Source organism: Colletotrichum lupini, chromosome 2 (genome assembly GCF_023278565.1).
Source record: "Colletotrichum lupini chromosome 2, complete sequence".
NCBI classification, from domain to species: domain Eukaryota; kingdom Fungi; phylum Ascomycota; class Sordariomycetes; order Glomerellales; family Glomerellaceae; genus Colletotrichum; species Colletotrichum lupini.
Genome location: NC_064675.1, coordinates 1,289,703 through 1,305,140, shown reverse-complemented (window position 1 = coordinate 1,305,140; position 15,438 = coordinate 1,289,703). Strand labels below are relative to the sequence as shown.

At 39.3% G+C, this 15,438-nt stretch overlaps 2 protein-coding genes across 2 annotated transcripts; one reads left to right on the top strand and one right to left on the bottom strand.

The window, feature by feature from the left end:
- Positions 1-8,314: 8,314 nt before the first annotated feature.
- On the top strand, positions 8,315-10,048 carry CLUP02_02758 (FAD binding domain-containing protein; the record flags this gene model as incomplete). The annotated part of the gene is made up of 4 exons (XM_049281787.1): positions 8,315-8,434; positions 8,512-8,820; positions 8,875-9,491; positions 9,550-10,048. The coding sequence occupies 4 exons, from the start codon at positions 8,315-8,317 to the stop codon at positions 10,046-10,048; spliced, it is 1,545 nt and encodes a 514-aa protein (XP_049138930.1).
- Positions 10,049-10,994: 946 nt separating this feature from the next.
- CLUP02_02757 (metalloprotease) lies at positions 10,995-11,971 on the bottom strand (the record flags this gene model as incomplete). Its single annotated transcript, XM_049281786.1, has 2 exons — positions 10,995-11,064; positions 11,121-11,971. The coding sequence occupies 2 exons, from the start codon at positions 11,969-11,971 to the stop codon at positions 10,995-10,997; spliced, it is 921 nt and encodes a 306-aa protein (XP_049138929.1).
- Positions 11,972-15,438: the final 3,467 nt, after the last annotated feature.

Genomic DNA, 15,438 nt, shown 5'->3' with positions numbered 1-15,438 from the left:
AGTAGATTCGGAGGGCTAGTGTTAGTATCCCTATTACAGGGTAGTTAGTTCGAACCGTAGTTGACGAAGAGATCAATTAAACTATATAAATATCTGCGTAGGTATAAAAAGGAGGTTCTAACTATAGGTTAGGCTAGCTATAATAATCGTATATAGGGCCCCTAATTAGCCCCTGCGCAGTCGGCTAGATACCGTAATTAAATTAGACTTCTAATCCGATACTAACTTTCTCTTTTTTTTATTAATTTAACCGCTACGGTTAGAAGTATAATTTAACCTCGGGCCCGTTTACTAAGTCGTCTCCTTTTCCCCCTTTTTTTTACTCTTTTTATATAACCTATCCCTCTATTCGTATAGTAACTTTTTTACTATTTATAAATTACTTTAATCCCTTATTTAGTACTACTTTTATAAAAGCGTTTACGAGGTTATCTTTATTATTAATCTAACGGATTTTAAGTATCTCGTGCCTTTCGTACGATTACCTAAGGGCTATAATATCGATTATAAGCCTCTTTCCCTTTATCGTTCTTAATTTAACGAAGTATTTATATAGTAAGTAAGAATCGGTATAGATAACCGTTAGAATAAGTAAAAGGCTAATTCGATTAGTAATCTTCCTTAGCGTCGTTAAAATCGTATAAGAGAGGTTAATGCCGTTAACTATATTATAAACCTCCGACGCTAATATACTTCTCGTTATTTATTTACTTTTAGTTAACGAGTAGTAGATTATATTACCGTATATAGTAAATTTGCTCTTGCCTATACTCTCGTTAACTAGGATAATAATATACCCTAATTATAAAATAAGGTCGTTATTATTTATAAATAACCTATTAATAAAGACGTAGAGCTTACTAATCGTAAGGTCGATCGGGTAATAAATAAGACTTTAATCGAGATTTATTTACTATTACTTAAGCCGCTTATTAAGTACCTCGACGTCTTATTTAGTTAGATCTATAGCCTATGCTACCTTAGCGTAGTTAAAAATTACTTTAAGTTAATAAATACTTATAATATATACCCCTCGCGCAAGCTTAGCTTTATATTACTTTTTAACGTTAGTTACGTTTAGATCGACGAGGTTAATTTTCTCGCCCTACCCCTTTTACTAAAAAACGACGTTTTCTTTTTCGATTATAAAAATCCCGCTATTAAATACTAAGGGGGTATTTATTATAAGGACCTCTTTTAGCTTTATTACAAAGCCCGCTTTCTAAAGCTCCTTATCCTCCTTTTTTATAAAGTTAATATCGGATAGGCCTAATATATCGTCGGTCTATATTCCGATAATCCTAAATTAATTATTTTTATACTCTACGACTAGTAAGCACGGGTTGTACGTAGAGGTAACTATTAATAGTTAATTAATATAAAAATCGTAGTAAGTAGCTTACTAATAAGTGCCCGATTCTACGAGCCTATATAATAGCTTAAGCACTTTAATAATCGTACTTTCTAAGTACTTACTAGCTATTTCTTTCGGTAGATAGGCTAGGATTTTCCTTATGAGCCCTGTAGCCGATTAGGTATAGGCCTAGGTAATATTACGGCTCTAAATCTCGTATCCCTTTTTTTATAGCGATGCTATTAGTATTATTATTAATCGTTAGCTATAGTGCTATATAATAGGCGATTATATAAGTAGCGTCGCCTTTTTAATATCGCCGTATCCTTAGATTACGTATTTAGACTTCTCGTACAGCTAGGGTATTCCTTTCCCTTTAATTTTACGAACTATTCGTAATTTAAATATGCGGAGGTTTATATATTTTTCTAGGTCGTATAGAATAAATCGATAGACCCCTCGATCGTAAAGAGTATTTACTTCGATAAGATCTAATCCCTTATATAGCTTTTTAATAGTTATAATTATACCTTCTTTACGTAGTTTAACCACTAGCTCGAAATTAGCTTTCTTTTTTATTATATAAAAAGTATTAATTACCTCGTCGCTAGTAATAAATTGCCGCGTTAGGGCTTACCGTCGTAGTCTTTTGCGACGTCTCGCTAGTAGTATTAGTGCCCTTTTAGTAATTTCCTCTTTTTCGTTATTTATTAGTACTACTACGACGATTTTGTTAAGGATAATTTCCTATGCCTCTACCGCGGGTTATATAGTTTCCTTTAGCTCTTTTTTTTTTTATAAGTTAGAAATTACCTCGTTAGGATCTATATAGTACGGTCTAATTATTATAATTAATACTTCGAATAGCTAGTCGCAATTTCTTGCGACTATATAAGAGCGCTCGTTAATAAAAATTAACTTATATAGCCTAGTCTACTATTAGGTAATTTCGCACTATACTCGTATATCCGAATTTAGTAATATATTTAAATTATCCCCTATATTGGGCCTATTACGCGTAGTAATTACCTCGTTAACTTGCTTTTTTATGCTTATTTTACGTAGTACTTATATTACTTTTTTAACTACTCGGGCTCGTTAGCTTATACCTAGCGATAGTAGCGAGGCTAAGGTCGTTCTTAGATATACTCTAAATACTAATAGCGTTAATATAAGTCCGTTAGGCCCTATAGTATTATTATAGTATTTAAGTACTATCTAGAGGTATTCGTCGTTAGTAGAATCCGGATTTTCCTCTTTAATAATTCTAAACGCCCTTTTTAACTACTAGTGTGCCCTTTTTACTTTTTTAATACTATAGTACGCTTTAACGAGTACGACTTTTAGCTATATACCGTAAGCCGTCGTATTATCCCTAAATTCTACCGACTTAAAGCTAGTACTAGCGTCGGTTCTAATACCGTCCAGCGGTCCCTAGTATATATCGATCTAGCTTTTTTATAGGGCTGCCCATACTATCTTTACTTATAGATCCTAGAGGAATTACCTTACTTAGAAAGATATAGCTACGTCGATTATATATAGTACTAGCCGACTATTTAAGTAAAAGATATCGACGACGATTTCCTAGTTAAAGTTAAGCTTATTACGCAATTTAAACTTAAATCTGCGTGGGCTCTGCGCATTTATTTAGTATTAATAATATACTTTCGTTAACTACTCTAGCGCCCCTATTTTAATATTATTATTACCTAATTACTTTAAGAGGTTATATAGCCTCGTAACCGACGGGTACCCGAATCTCTAATATAGTCTTCTAAGCTTACTTTTTATTAAATAATTAATTAACTTCGTATTATTAATAAGCTTTATAAACGCATACCCCTATCGTCGTTCGACTATCTCGAAGTACTTACTACTAAAGATTCTGTTCCTCGTATTATCGAATATAATACCTAGTTAATCTATATCTTTTAAATATAAGAGAAATGGGGTATTAACGGGTAAAATATAGAAAGTTATCGTTCCGAAGTATATCTCTACTTTTATTATACTTAGGGCGACGATTTCTTTACCTAGGCCGAAACTAATCCTCGTAATACCCGCTATTAATATATTAAGCATTATTAGCGCGATCTTTTATAGCGCTTAGAATTACTCTTTTCTTTTAGTTAATTATTATAATACCTTAGTATCTAGGATAATCTTATAGAAATTATTTAGGCCGTACCTTTTGCTCGTATAAAATACTTATATAAGCTTAGTATTTAAGGGATCTAAGTAGTATAAAAAGGACCCCTCTAGCTACCCCTAGATTTACTTAGTACTATGTTCCTTTTTTTTAAATATTAAGAAAAATAGCGTTTTTTTTTTTAATTATTAAGAGAATGGGCTTTGGCCCTATTAAATTCGCCCTTTTAGCCGCCTCTATATCCGTTATCTAAAGGACCTTCTTTTACTATCTATAAATAAAAGCCTACTTATTAAGAGCTTTTATTACCCTCTATTCGTTTAGCCTCGTATATCCTCCGGAGGCTAACGGGGCGAAAAAAGAGTAGTTAATATCGTCGATTTTATTATAATTTAATTCGTTAGTATAGGGGGTAAGATCTTCCTTATTTTCTAAATCTCCTATAGGGGGTATATACTTTAGGCCGCTACTTTAGCTACTATTACTAGGTTCCGTACCCCCGGATCTGCCCTTATATATAACGAGGAATTAGTTAAACTAACGAGGGCTAGTTTTGCTATTTACTACCCTCGACTTTTTATATTATTTATATAATTTAGTACGCTCTTCCTTAGAGTAGTTACTTAACTAATATCTATCCTTTTTATAAATATAATATTATTTTTTCTATTACCCTACCCGTAAGTTAAATCTCTGCTTATTTAACGAATCTGGGCCTCCTTACTAACGATTACTATATCTAGCCTCTTTTTCTTTCTTATTATACGTTCGATCGACTTAATATTATTAATAAGGGCCGTTATATACTTAGAAGTAGGTTTAGTATAGCATTCTCGCTTTAATATTAAAGCTAGATCTTAGCCTCGAGTAGAGCGTTTTATAGTTTTCGGGTGCCTAGTATAGGGTGATTTTTATTTTTAATATACGCTAGACTATAGTATAGAGATATCCGACTTTCCGCTCGTTTATCCCCTTATTTAGCTAGGTTTTTATTAGCTTATCGATTCGATTAATAAGCTCTTTAAGGATCTTTACTCGCGATTTACCCTCTATTATCCTAGCTATAAATACGAAAGAAATCGCTCGTAGTTTAGATAGGAGCTCTAGGTTCTTATTATAAGTCTCGAAGCAGCTTCGGATTACGTTAATTATACTAAAAAAGTCGTTCCGATCGAGATTACGTACCGCTTCGTAATAATAATTAGAGGCTTTGCTTATAAGTACAATATTAATTACTAAATAGTACTAGTGTTCCCTAATTCCGACTTTTTTATAATAATTATAAAATATCGTTAGGGTTTTTTATAAGACCTTATACTTCCCCCTAGAGTATAATTTCTCTTTTAAAAAGATCTTTTTAAGGTCTGTGAATTGCCTCGTATTTACTATTAGATTTTTGGTATTTATATACGATCCCTACGTCGCTACGTACTATTAATAACTTCGGGTCGTCTACCTCTTTTTTTATTAGTTAATCGGCGCCGAATTTCGTATTAGTAGTAGTAACGAGTTATAGATTAAAATAGGTAGAATTATTAATTATCGTACTTTTAGTACTATATTTTGCCTTAGTATATCCTTTTGCGACGATAGATTTCCGTTAGTAATTATAGAGAGGAAATCTGGGTCGTTTACCTTTTTTTTAAATTCGTTAAAGCGATTATACGCTCTATCGACCTATACCTAGTTCTATAGTACGAATTCCTCTTTTATAATTATTGTTATTAGTATTTCGTATAGCTTTTATAATTATAATTACGCTAGTAATACCCCTCGCTCATAGAGGAATTTATTAATAGCTTTTACGATTCTTAAGCTTGCGTTTATAAACTATTCGTCTAGTTAGTAACTAAGGTCGTCTACGATCTCATAAAATAGGGGTTACCCCTATAGCCCCTTTTTCTTATAAACCTTAGTTAAATAGATTAATACCGCGTTAATTTACTTATTATTAGGCTAATTTATAATTTTATATATCTACGTCCCTTAATAGTCCGGGTTAATATTTACTTACTTATAAGGGATTAGGATTCTATTTAGGATCGGGTTTTATCCTCTTCTTCTTTACCCTAACTCGCTAAGAGTCGTACTTTAGCTTATACCCGTATTAGTAATTACTAGCGTATTTAATTTTAATAAGGATATATTTAATTTGCGCGTAGGTCGTAGTAAATCTGTACTTTCGCTACTTAACGAATTTATTAAGGTCTAAGAGATTCCCGCTTCTTTTTGCTATCTCGCTACTACTCTCGTTTTTACTATTTTTAGTAATTATTACTACTTTTCTAAGTCGCTAGCTATCGTACTTACTAAGATCCTCTTTTTTATTTAGTATAAAAAAGTAGGTTTTAGTAGTTCCTTTTTATAATAATAGCGGCAGACGTTTATATTATTATAGGATAATATAGTAATTAGTCTTAGGATCTTTATTAGTTACTAATTTCCGCTATTCCGTATACTTCTAGCCTCTTAAGCCTCGTACTCTCTATAATCTCTAAATAGCTTCCTTCTTCGACCTACCTCTTCTAGGGCGGTATTCCGTAAGAATAGTCAAAAGTAAATACCGGGCGGCTCGTAGAGGAGCTATATAGGCCGTTAAGAACCGTATAAGCCGTTAAGTACGGTTAACGAAGTTAAGCCCTCCTTTTCGTAAGATCGTATATTTTAAGGACTTACTAAAAATGCCTACTTATTACTTATACGTAGTAGGGTTAGATACTTTAAAGATCTTATCTTTTACGGCCTCTCGGTACCCTATTTTATATCTTTTAAGTAGTCTTTTTTATAGCTTAATTATAGTTAGGTAATTATCGCTTATTAATAATCCCTTTTATTACTTAGTTAATTTCTAATTACGGGCCGGCCATAGAAAAGTCGTTTAATAAAAAAGCTACTCGGGGTAACGGTAAAAGGCTAGTTACTTAAGTAGTTCTATTAATTAACGTAGTTTAATATAGTAGACGTCGACCTCTCGTAAGTAATAAAGGGCTATAATTACTTAATTCCGTACGGTATTTAAGAATCGCCTCCTTTTTCGTTTGCTTTTATAAAGTTAATTAGTACGAATCTCTTATTTTATATAGTATTAAAAAGTCGTCTTTTTTGCGTAGCGAGATACCTTACTAATCTACGATAATAGAATTTAATTACTAATTAGTATTAGTATCCCTATTATAAAGTAATTAGTTCGAACCGTAGTTAACGAAGAGATTAATTAAACTATATAAATATCTGCGTAAGTATAAAAAGGAGGTTCTAACCGTAGGTTAGGCTGGCTACGATAATCGTATATAGGGCCCCTAATTGGCCCCTGCGCAGTTGGCTGGATGCCGCGGTCGAATTGGACTTCCAATCCGACAGCTAGAAAGACTGTCGAGATTGCTGCCATGGGCCATATTGAGCCATTGATCAGCGCTGCTGGATCACCTGGATTGACTGGGGTAGGCAGACTCTCAACCCGTGGGGTGATTTCCAATGGGATCATCGAGAAGGGTTGTTGACATTAACGGTTTGAACTGAAGTCTGAAATCACCGTTTATTCCTGCAGCCGCAGACTTAAGAGGACCTATGATGTGAAATTCAGCAGAACGTAGAAGAAAAGCCTACAGACTAGTGCTGCTTCATGACAAAGTCCGAATGGAGACACCAACCGTGTTCAGAAAATCGGTGGTTTGAATGGGTCAGCGAACCGGTTGGAACTTGTGAACTCCCGGTCGGGTGGCGTCTTGAGAACACCAGGGGTGAGATAACCCCCGAGCACTTTTGATACCAAGGACAAAATTTCCTGTTGCTGTAACAGAACGAAATCTTCCCAAGGTTTCCCAATGTGCATAACGGCTTGTTGGTCCTTCGGTATACCCATGCTTACCTCCAATGTATGAGGTCAAGTCTGTCAGTCGAGCAGGGGACCCCTCCAGCAGTAAATCCCTTATGGAACCCAGAGATCAATCTTAGCATGATTTTGAAGCCATACTCTGGGAAAGAGCCTGTGAATCTCTGACTGAAAGCGGAGTTACAGATATTCCCTGGCAGGGAAATACGTGCCCCGTTGGCGCGCCAATGTTTGTTGGACGCATGCAAGCGTAAGAAATCTGCAACCAACGAGCAGAGACAAGGATTCAAAATTTCCAAGGAGGATTTCACACTTGGATTCCACCGCTTCAGATGACAAACGAACTTTCAAAGCTCGTTCAATACGAAGGGATGTTGAATTACTCTACTGATCCTTAGGATAGAGAAGTCCGGAGTACTTTGCGTATTGAGGAACTCATTTAATCCCAAGTGGGTTGTCTTGTTCTTCGCTGACCGTGTACCAAGTGTCTCAAACTGTTGGTTGCAACAATACTTTATTGCCAAGGCCACTTCGGGAGCCTTCCGGACCTCGCCACCTGTTGGAACCAACTGCAGGTTGGTGGCACAGCGTATCGGTTCTGCATCATTACATTACGCGCGATGCAGCTAAATATCCGCAATTTAGAACCGCAATCTGTGACGGCGTGATTTGCTAAATTCAGCATGTTATCGTTGCTTTTTGTCAGGGGCCCCTTTACTTTGCCACCATCGCTTGCCATAATAGTCTCTTTCTCAAATGCTTGGTTGCGACTCCATCTCGGATTCGCTTTCAGAGTGTACCTTTCTTCGTATCCTATCTCTCACCTCGAGCGACGCAGGCTTTGCTTAAGATGAAGCTGCACGCATTTTCTTCCAGAGCTGAGTCGTTCGTTGATATGTGATCTCCCAGGAGGCCTGACGTTGAAGTCTGAAGAAGACCTCTTGTGTCCACCGCGACGCAGCCAACGTTCGGAACCATGGCTCTTCTTTCCATCTTTTCCACCGCGCTTCTGCTTCTCGATTCTTCGACTGCTCAAATCATTGCAGGCTTCCAACCAAGCATCCGTCAAGTTCCGGACGTAAGTGGTTACTCGGGTGTAAGTGCGCTCCTTTCCCTGCAATTTGGCCTCCTGGAGGGTTCAACCCAAAAGATGCTGACACTGTTTCAACGCAGTGCGATGCTCTTATTGCAGCTGGACTAGTTAATCGGGTGTTCTTTCCGCCTGATTCGGAGTATAACTCCAGCATCGCATCATACTGGTCCGGAACCGTCCAGCAGCTTCACCCATGGTGCGTCGTCAAGCCCGAGACAACAGAGGAAGTCTCGTCCGCCCTTTCAGCTCTCGTGAAGACGAGCTCAGCTGGCAACTGGGATATTGCTGTTCGGGCTGGTGGTCACTCTCACTATCCTTCCAATAATGTGGCTCAAGGCGTGACAATTGACCTCAGCCGCATGAATGCAACAATCTACAAAAACTGCAGTGTATGTGTCTCCATTATGTGACAACGTAATGGATCGCTTCTAACTGTTGAAAAGGGCACGGCATCGATCCAACCAGGTGCCAGGTGGGGATCGGTCTACAAGGAGATTGAGAAATACGGCCAATCAGTGACCGGAGGACGCGAGGGTAATGTTGGCGTCGGAGGTCTGACTCTCGGCGGCGGCGCCTCGTTCCATACCGGTACCAGAGGTTTTGCCTGCGACGATGTCAAAAACTACGAGGTGGTCTTGGCCAACGGGTCAATCGCGAACGCCAACGCGGGAGAGAACCCAGATCTGTTCAAGGCTCTGAAGGGTGGCAGCAGCAATTTTGGTATCGTGACTCGTTTCGACATGCAGACGTTCCCGGCGGCGCACGGAGGTCTCTATGGGGGCTTGTTGTTCATGAGTTATGACCAGAAGCAGGCTGTGATGGAGCAGTTTGTGAGGCTCATTGACATCAACGAGGATCATCCAGAAGACACCGAGGTCGTCACCTTTACGTATTCTGGGGAGGGGCCGCCCATGATTGCGATCAATGCCATTAACACGGCTGGCATCGCCAACTCAACCTCATTCGCTCCTCTTGCAAGTCTTCCTGCCATTATCGATGACAGAAAGCGGAAAACGTACGGCACACTAATCACGGACTATGCCACGGCTGGAGGCAAGAGGTATGAGACTAATCCACACTTATGATTCATCTCGTGTTTTCCTGCTGACATTACCCAGGAACGTATGGTTCTCTCTTTGTTTCCACAACGACATTGACATGATGACAAAGATGTCGGAGCTATATGATGAGCTACTTATACAACTTCAGGCCCTAATCCCCTCGCCTGATCTCGGTCTTTCTGTCGTCAGTCAGCCCCTACCCAGGCACTTTGCGACAAAGGGCAGCGGCAACAACGTCCTGGGTCTCGATACATCTTTGACACATAACTCGATTGTTTGGCTCGTACAAGCCCAGACTCGCACTGGAGAACAAGAGGCGCTGGCTCATGCCAAGCTGGCCGCTATGACCGCGAAGCTCGAGGCTTACGCCGAAGCCAATGGGAAGGCGACGGCATGGCGGTACCTCAACTACGTGAACCCTGCCCAAGATCCAATCAGCACGTATGGTGAGGATAATGTCAGGTTTCTGAAGGAGATTGCTGCCAAGTACGATCCAACCGGGGTTTTCCAGACTAGGATCCCAGGAGGTTTTAAGATTTCTAAGGTGGTGCTATGAAACCCCGCTCGAAGTCTGGAGGCTGTATGTGCCAATAGACGCAAACCACTGCTCAATTAGTAATAGCTGAGGTTGATCAAGATGAAGTAATGTTTATCAGTGACTACCACCGGATTTCCGTGACTAAGGCAGAAAAAGCATGCGTGCTCATTGCATGTGTCATAAGACTAATGCACCTGATAGAAGATTTCATGTGCATTGATAGTGGAAGACAAAAAGACTAATACATTCCGTCAGTCCATGTTACATGAGTCTCAAATGTTGCCTTCACTGCTTGTGTTATCTTAAAGACCGCCCCTGATACTGAATCAGCAACTATGAAAGATGGCGATAATATTGCTAACATTATTCACATTCTGGACTCTGAGCTCCCAGCTTGAGTCACCTATGCTACCGCCCAATGATTCACTACATGTTGAGGTCATGCTCCTATAAAAGTACGATCGGAACGCGCTGCCGAGGAATATAGAAACTTAAACAAAAGTTCAACGCCCTCCGAGAAGGCCACACGGCAAAGTGCAATCACAACAGCTCTCCTAAGCTACCAGAAGTCTATGCTCATCTGCCTTCAAAGCTTGACTCAGAATTTACACCGCACAACTCATCCTGCAGACGAAATGTGCTTCGTTTCGCTCGGACACCGCAAGAAAGAGCCCAAAAGGCGGTATAAGCCTAATCAATCACGTCTTGGGAAAATTGGAAACTTTTGAAAGGCAGAAGGGCAAGTTCGCCGTATAGGTGCCAGTTTCAAATCGGCATTGGAGGCTATCGCTTATCATCAAGATAGTCTATAATAAAGTTTCACGTTCTGCAATATCTGCAAACAGCTCAGGATGGGTATGCACGACAGGTTTTGGACGTGATGCTTGTATTACAATACTTTTGAACAGTTTTTCAGTATGATACGACCTAGATATTTGAATCGAAGCATATTCGCAGCCTTTATCTATTTTCTGCGCCATCCAAAAAATGTTGAGAACATTCGCTCTTTCTGTCCAGGAGTGAACTCATTGGTACTAAAGACTCAGTCAGCAATAAAGCACTAAAGGCTGGACACAAAAAGCAAACTTACCAAGAGTCATCAGCATAGCCCATGAAGTTGTGAACGGGATCTAGACCCGGTAGATCCGGGCACGTATCTGAGTTAGTAGGGCACCCGTACACCTCAGTTCTCTGTGCTGGCGTATCCGCAACAAAGTCGCCCGCCGTGTCAGAACATCCACCAGCAAAGGTATGGTTCAGACCAAACCAGTGGCCAGCCTCGTGAACAGCAAGGTGGCCGAGGTTCCAGTTTTCAAAGCCGCCCTGCTCGACAGTGAAGCCTGGCATCGTCATAGCGCTGAGCTGACACGAGTCCTTGGCGAAGGTCAAGCTGTCCGTACCCTCTGCGGGAAGAACGGTAGGGAACTGGCAGTACCCCGTAGCGCCGGGAGAGTAGCTGCTGAAGAAGTAGAGGTTAAGGGCGTCGTAGCCGCCCTTGCGGGAGGCCTTGAGGTAGGCGTTGTACTCGGCTTCGTGGTAGACCCAGCCGGCGGAGCCGCCCTCATTGATGAGAAACGCCGAACCAGTGAGATTGTCGACAACGCGCTCGGTGGAGTTGAGCACCAGGTTGATGCTGTACTTTGCGAAGCTGTCGTGCAGAATCTTCCACTGGGCGTCGACGATGGCGTCGGTGATGAGGTCCGCCTGGGCTTCGGTGGTGGCGATGTGGAAGTTCACGTCGACGGTGAAGTTGCCGGGATAGGTCTGACGGCGGGCTGTCGCCGACTTGCCAGTGAGGTGGACGGCGGCAGCATCCCGGGCCTGAATGGCACCATCGTCCGAGACCTGACAGCCCCGGCGGAACGATACGGGGGCCTGCTCGGCGCGAGGAACGGCGCTGGCGAGGCCCAACGAGGCAAGTCCAAGAACAAGTCCCTTCATCGTAACGGAATTAGCAATTAGTCTTGTCGGTGATATTGTCTGCGATGTCGAGAACAACCCGATCTCTCATAATCACGACATGATACGGCGCTTCCGGCTTTTAACTTCAAAATTCCGCTTGTTGATTTTCTTGACTGGGCACGGCAATTTAGGAAATCAACTTGTACCCACTTTCCTCGTATTGCTCTCATGCCCACTTAGCTCTGAATGCAATTGGCTAATTAGGTCGGTTCATGCATCTATTTACAGTGCCAATGCCAGGATCCCTGTCCTCAACGGCCGACTACCCCATCATCTGCCACACTTCCGGCAAATCAGTTGTTGATCCGTACAACTAGAAGACCACCTTCCACAATAAGCATAACTGATCCTTGATAGAAGCGGCATTACGAGTTGATACCGAATCGAGACTAAGTAGGTCGGTCTCGGATCTTAATACAGAGTACGCGACGATTGCGATGCTCAAAGAATCTGTCACGTAACAGGGATAGTAATCGCACCTCACAAAGTGCCCGTTACGTGCTAAATCACGTATCTATCTTAAATATCGTATATATAGACCTTCTCCTTTTATCTATTTCTACTTTAATAGTTAAGCTACTTTTACTATACTCCGTATGCTTATTACTACGTACTATAACTCGTAATAGTTATAAGCCTAGCTCTTAGTTAAGACCCCATACTACGATAACGTACTTATTAATACGATTTTTATAATCTCTTTAAGATAACCGACTTACTTATACCTATTTTAGCCTAAGCTAAACTAACTAGCTACGATAATTAGATTAAATAGTTTAACGCACTTTATACTATAAGTAAGGGCGTTAGGGTTTAGAAATACGTCGACCTAAACGCTTTAGATTCCGACGTATTCCTCGACCCCTCTATAGCGCTTACTTCGCCCTTAGAATTCGGATAATTAGTCGCGACCCGTAATAAAAAAGAACTACGAGCCTACTAGGCCCGTTATAAGGCGTTCGAGAACGACTAAAGAAACTAGGAAATCCTCTACTAATAGCTTCTAGACATAACTCTTAATACGAACCTTTCGACTTCCTTAAGCACGAGTAACTTATAGAACTAAGCCGGGTTTCTTTTTACGAAACTAGCTATGCTACCTACTTTATATAAACAAATCTATCCTTATACCGTACCTATAAAAAGGATCTATACGCTCGAGAGTATTTAAAAATAATAGGAGCTCGACGCTAAATACGAGTAACTTATAGCTTACGAACGTAATATTATTAATATGTATATTAAAGTCCTTGCCTAGTAGTTAGTAAAATTAGTTAACGCTATATTATACGAATACGTATTTTAAAAAGCTACTAAGAACGGCGCTAAGTTTAATATATAGTAAATCGTTAGATATTTAAAGTAGGAATTTACGCCCCCCGAACTAGTAATAAGGAATACGGTTCGAGAGGAATACTAATAAGCCCTTAATAAAGCGAGGACCGGAATTAATCCTTAACGCTAGTATAAGGAGTAGTAGTCCGCTTATTTTTAAGCTAAAACGTATAATATTTTAGAAATTAATAGAGAGATCGCTATACTTAACTTCTTAGTTATAGTTAAGTCTAGACTTAACCTTATAGGGCTAACGTATATATAAAACCTTTAGCGAATTAATAGCCTTTAGAACGTATATAAGGACCCTCGAGGAAATTATATATATATTTAGCTTAGTAACCTAGGACGTATATACTAAACGACCTTTAGGTTAAGGAGGGGCTTACTCTACTTTTACTAAACGCTCTAACTTAGTTAACGACGTAAATAATAAGGGTAACGTTATATACTTTTATAATCGCATATACCCGTAGCGCCCTACGGCGTGCTAAAAATTAGAATGGGTACTTATAGGCCGAAACGCTAGTAGGTTACTAATACGAATACTAAGGAGCTATATAGAGGAAGTCCTCGCTACTATTAAATTAAGTAAGTAGAAATCACTCTACGGTGAGCTTAAAAAAGCTAGTTAGCTAAGGAACGATAGAACCCCTAAAAAACCTAGGTTTCTAAAAGGATCCTCTAACTAACCTATAGCGAGCTTATTAATAAACTAGGACGAGGGCTACGTAGTTGCTATACTTATAAAAAGTTAGGACTTAGAGGTAAACGCAATTTTTAGTACCCCTATAAGTAGCGCTTACCCCCTTTCCTAGAGCACGGTAATAGATAGCTATAAAGTAATATATCTAGTTAACGATAAGAGCTTATTTAAACCCGAGAGTTACGTATTATTGGGCGATAAAAACTACGTTAAATTAGGAACTACTATACTACTTATTACCGCACGCAGCACTCGTATTATAAAGAGCGTTTTAAACGGACCTAAGGGAAAAGGAACCTGCGATCTAAAGCTTTAGAACGTCGCTTATATTAAGGGATTCTATATTAATATAGTCTTAGAGACTTTGCTAAATAGAAGCGCACTCTAGTACTACGGTCTAGATTGCACTTTATAATAGGGAACGCTTTATAAGAGCACTATTAAAAAGTAGCTTATTTAAAAGAACAATCTAGTCTTCTTTAAATATAAGCTCCTCTAATCCTATCCTTCTTTTACAAACCTTAAGTATATCCTATAAAGCCTAGCTAGTATTATACTACTAGTTAGCCATAGAAAATTCCGTTACTTATATTAACGTACCCGTAAGAGGTCTAATAGCGCGCTCCTTTAGTACCTTAGAACAGGTTATCTCGGACCTAATACTCTTTATCGATTACTATATAAGACTCGAGGTATGCGTATTAAACCTCTATTATAAGTTAAGTATAAAGTATATATATTATCCGAAGTTAAGATAGTAGTTTTAAGAGGACTACCTTCGAGAAGAGCCTCACGGCTATAGTACCGTGTGCACTAGGATCTCTTTTACTTCGAACTATCTCTTAGTAAACGATAATATATACTCATAGCTTCTAACGAATATAATAAGTAGCTTAAGGGGTTCCCTTTAAGGATAAAAATAGAGGAGGAAGTGCTTTTCGTACTATAGAGCCTCGAGGTAGCGATTCGTCGTTAAAAAAGGACTCTAATCTACTTTTTTAAAAATAATAATAAGACCGCTCTCCTAACTATAAACGTTAGATACGTATATAAGACGTAGTATAGCGAGCTAAGAATCGGAATAGAACTTCTATTTCTATATATAAAAGAACCCGTGGGTAACGCTAAAAGAGTAAGTTAACTCGTAATTATTAAAGCTCGTAAGATATACCTTTTTACGAACCTCCTTACGAATCTATAAGATAAAATAGTACTAGCGGCAATCTTTATTTATAATATTACCTTACGGGAGGCTAATAAAGGAGATTCGCCTATTATAATAGAAATTAACTAGTAAAAGCGGTATTAACGCTAGTAGTAGACGGGTTACTAAGTACGGGATTCTAAACTAGTTACCCCGTATCTCGGTAGCCTCTATGTATATAGCTACTGAGTATACCCTTTT